At 33.3% G+C, this 3,784-nt stretch overlaps 1 protein-coding gene across 1 annotated transcript; it reads right to left on the bottom strand.

Moving 5' to 3' along the window:
- Window positions 1-1,173: 1,173 nt before the first annotated feature.
- Window positions 1,174-3,040, bottom strand: LOC114410616 (zinc finger BED domain-containing protein RICESLEEPER 2-like). Its single transcript, XM_028374573.1, has 4 exons — window positions 2,164-3,040; window positions 1,930-2,040; window positions 1,340-1,692; window positions 1,174-1,212 (listed from the first exon to the last, which is right to left on the bottom strand). Exons 1-4 carry the CDS (start codon window positions 3,038-3,040, stop codon window positions 1,174-1,176), a joined length of 1,380 nt encoding a protein of 459 aa, XP_028230374.1.
- Between the last annotated feature and the right edge of the window lie 744 nt (window positions 3,041-3,784).

The raw sequence follows: 3,784 nt of genomic DNA on the forward strand, positions 1-3,784 counted from the left end.
ATTTTACTTTCCGCTGTGCATTTAATTTCTGCTTTTACTTTCTGTTAAGTTTTTCTTCTACTCCTCATTCTCTTAACAATTTAGTAAAAGCCTTAAAAGAGTAGTTTTTTTATTTAGTAAAGGTTTAGGAATAATTAATTCAACCCCCCCTTCATTATTATTCTGAGGCCACTCGATCCAACAATTTGAATTGAAATTCAAATTTCCCTCCAATTTTGTGTGACACTTAGGCTATAAATAGAGGTCATGTGTGTGCATTTTTTCAACTTTGATCATTTGAGAATTAAACTTCAAAGTTCAGACTTCTTTAGAGGCACTAAATTTCATGCTCTTCTCTTTCTCTCCCTTCATTCATCTTCTTCTACCTTTAAGCTCTTATCCATGACTTCCTATGGTGGTGAGCTTCTTCTAGACTCATCTTCTACTTGAAGTGGCGTCTCCATTCATCTTTCTCCTTCTCCATTCCGCTACAATCAGACCTCAAGAAGTAAAGGAATCCATTGATGAAGAAGATCCAAGGCCTACAAGCTCCACATGGAGCTACATCAAGAAGGGAGAGAAGCACAGTGGGCAGCTGCACAGATAGGGGTGGGAATAGGCCAGGCCAGGCCAGACTTTAAAATGTCTGAGTCTAGCCTACGATGAATTTTTGAGGCCTGAGCCTGACCTATAACCTATCAAAGGCTTTTATTTTGGCTCGGCCTGACCTTTTTAAAAGCCTAGTCTGGCCTAATAGCCTTTTTAAAAGCCTTTTTCACATTATATCTGTAATATTCCTAGTTTTTTTTACCAAAAAAAAAAATAAAACACCTTCTATAATAGGCTAAACAAGGCCTTAATATATAATTTGCCTTAATTTTTAATCTAACGTTAATGTAGTTGGTAGTCCTACAAATATATTAATAATATAAACAGAAATCACCAGATGATATAAAATAATCCAAAACAAAAGAAAACCCCGTACTTGAGGTAGCATCATCCAAGTCTATCAAACCAACATATTAATTATTACAACCAAAAAATAAAGTCTACATCTCCATTCCATTTGAACAGAACTGGTACATAAAATATCTACCAATAAAATTAATAGTAACGTCATTTCATCATTAGTTCCTCTAGATTCACCATAAGAATTTCAATGCAGCATGCAAGCTCTCTAACCAGACAAGACAATCAAAACTTCAATGTGATTTGTATCTCTTCTTTTTCAGCCTTCAAAATAAGAAGAAAAATACATATATGTTAGTTACTGGATGGAAAAACACTTCATAAATAAATGAACAAGTTGCTAAAAAATGATTAAATATTACTTATAAAAATTAAAATAAGTAAGATTAACCTTTGATTTTTTCTTCACATTATATTTCTGACGAAACCAATCTCCACCACAAATTAGAGCTTCAACAGATTCTTCGTTTAATTTAGAGTGAAATTCATCAATTACTCTACCTCCAGCACTAAATGTGGACTCCGATGCCACAGTTGAAATTGGAATAACTAGTATATCAGCAGCCATCTTAGACAATATCTTATATTTCATGTTATTGTTCCTCCACCAGTCCAAAGCACTAAAGGAATTAGTGTTAGGAACATAAATACCTTCATCAAGATAATCTTGCAATTCTGATTTTATAGGAGAAACAACTTCCTTTTCACGTAGCATGCTCATAATTTCGTCAAAACTAGTGACAACTGAAGTATTGAATTAGGAGGATGATGAAATATTATCATCCAAATTAACAACACTAGACGTAGACTCTTGTAAACATAGACCTACATACTCATCATACAATTCTTCAAATGAACTTTTCACCTTCTTTATATTCTCATCAACAACTTCTTTAGAATATATCAAGGGAAAACATATACTCACCATATGAAATTCGCACCTAGGATCCAAAACACTTGCGATAGCCATCAACATATTACATTCCCCCCAATATTTGTCAAACTTTTTCTTCATTGGACCTACCATTTCCCTCATGAAGAGATCTTCATCTTCAATCTCCTTATCAAGTATTTGTTTAACCTTCCAAACTTCTGCCAAATACAAATTTGCAGTCGGATACTCACTACTTGCGTTTAAATAATAGTTATATTAAAGACTTTTAGGGATAACAAAGTGATCTAATAAAATACAAAAAAAATAAATTGTTATTATACCTGAAATGACATGAGTAGCAAGATTAAAAACTTCTAGCAGCTTACAAACTTTCTCAACTTGATTCCACTCCTCAAGTAAAGGTGCATAATTATAGTGAGGCTCTCTTTCTTTGTAAGAAGCAAATGCAGTCTTAAATTTCAAAGCAGTTGACAACATATTAAAGGTTGAATTCCATCTTGTTGGACAATCAATAACAAGTTTCCTTTCTTTCAAGCGTTTTTGCTCAACAACATCACAAAATGCCTTTAGTCTTGCATCGTTGTGGTTAATATATTTGACACTTTCACGAATATTGAAAATGATATCCTTAATTGTACTAAGGTCATCTTGCACTAACAAATTCAATATGTGAGCACAACATCTAACATGAAACAAAGAGCCACCAAGGAATAACTTACTACTTAGAGATATATTCTCTTTGAGACATCTTATGCATGAGTCATTGTAAGAGGCATTATCCACAGATATTGAAAAAACTTTATTTTCAATCCCCCAAGTTTTCAAACACTTAAAAATAGCATCAGCAACATCAATACCACGCTTTGGAGCAGGCACTTTCACAAAACATAAAACTCTTTTTTGAAGATTCCATCCCGCGTCAATGAAATGTCCAGTAATAATCATATATTCAACTACTTGATGGCTAGATTTCCACATATCTGTAGTTAAACTGATCTTGCTCACACTTTCTAACAATTTCTTCAATGTTTTCTTCTCCATCTCAAATAGTGCCAAACAATCATTTCTTGCAGTTTTATGAGTAATCTTATGAAAATTAGGGTTTGCATATTGGAAGGCCCACATCCAAATAGAATCCTCAACAACACTAAAAGGATATTCATGAACCATGATAGCAATTGCAATTATTTCCCTCATCTTTTCATTAGAGTATCTAACACTAGGAATCATAAAAGGGTTATTTGAATTTGAAGGCTGGAATGGAATGGTGGGTTGTCTACTTTCAGCAGTTGTTTTAGCCTTACTTTTGAATGCAACTGTTGGAATGTCTTTTCAAATGGGTAGTACTTGACCCAGTTCCACCAGTAGCAATTTTACTTTTGCAGTATCTACAAAACAACTTTCTTCACCCCAGGGGAGATTTCCATTTCATCAAAATCATTCCAAACAACTAAAGTTTTTTTCCTCTTTCTCCTGACAACTGGTTCTTGATGTTCATTTTCTTCATTGTTAGCTTCTACTTGAGTTGAATCTGTAGGAACTTGTACATTCACCTCATTATCATTTGTATGAGTGGATGTTATTGGTTCACTAATTTCCAAGGGAGAAGACATCTGCTAAACATAGTAAAAATATGAATTAAAACATGACACAACATAGGACAACAACAAGAGGAACCATTAAAATTGATGTCCCAAAACTACATTGCCTTTGTAATGAAAAAGCTATCTAAATATAATAGTTATAATGACATGCAAAAAAGTATTGATAGAAATCATATATCACCAAGTAACAAAAAACCAACGTGAACATGCCTAAATCAAGACTCATAATGAAACTTGTTAAAGGAATAACAAGATGAAAGAGAAAATGGCAAGGTTTTGAAGTTTTACCTTTATCAAAGCTTGAAGTGAAAAGGATACGATTTTTGTTTGCTCTAGA

The sequence above is a fragment of the Glycine soja genome, chromosome 4 (genome assembly GCF_004193775.1).
Source record: "Glycine soja cultivar W05 chromosome 4, ASM419377v2, whole genome shotgun sequence".
Classification (NCBI taxonomy): domain Eukaryota; kingdom Viridiplantae; phylum Streptophyta; class Magnoliopsida; order Fabales; family Fabaceae; genus Glycine; species Glycine soja.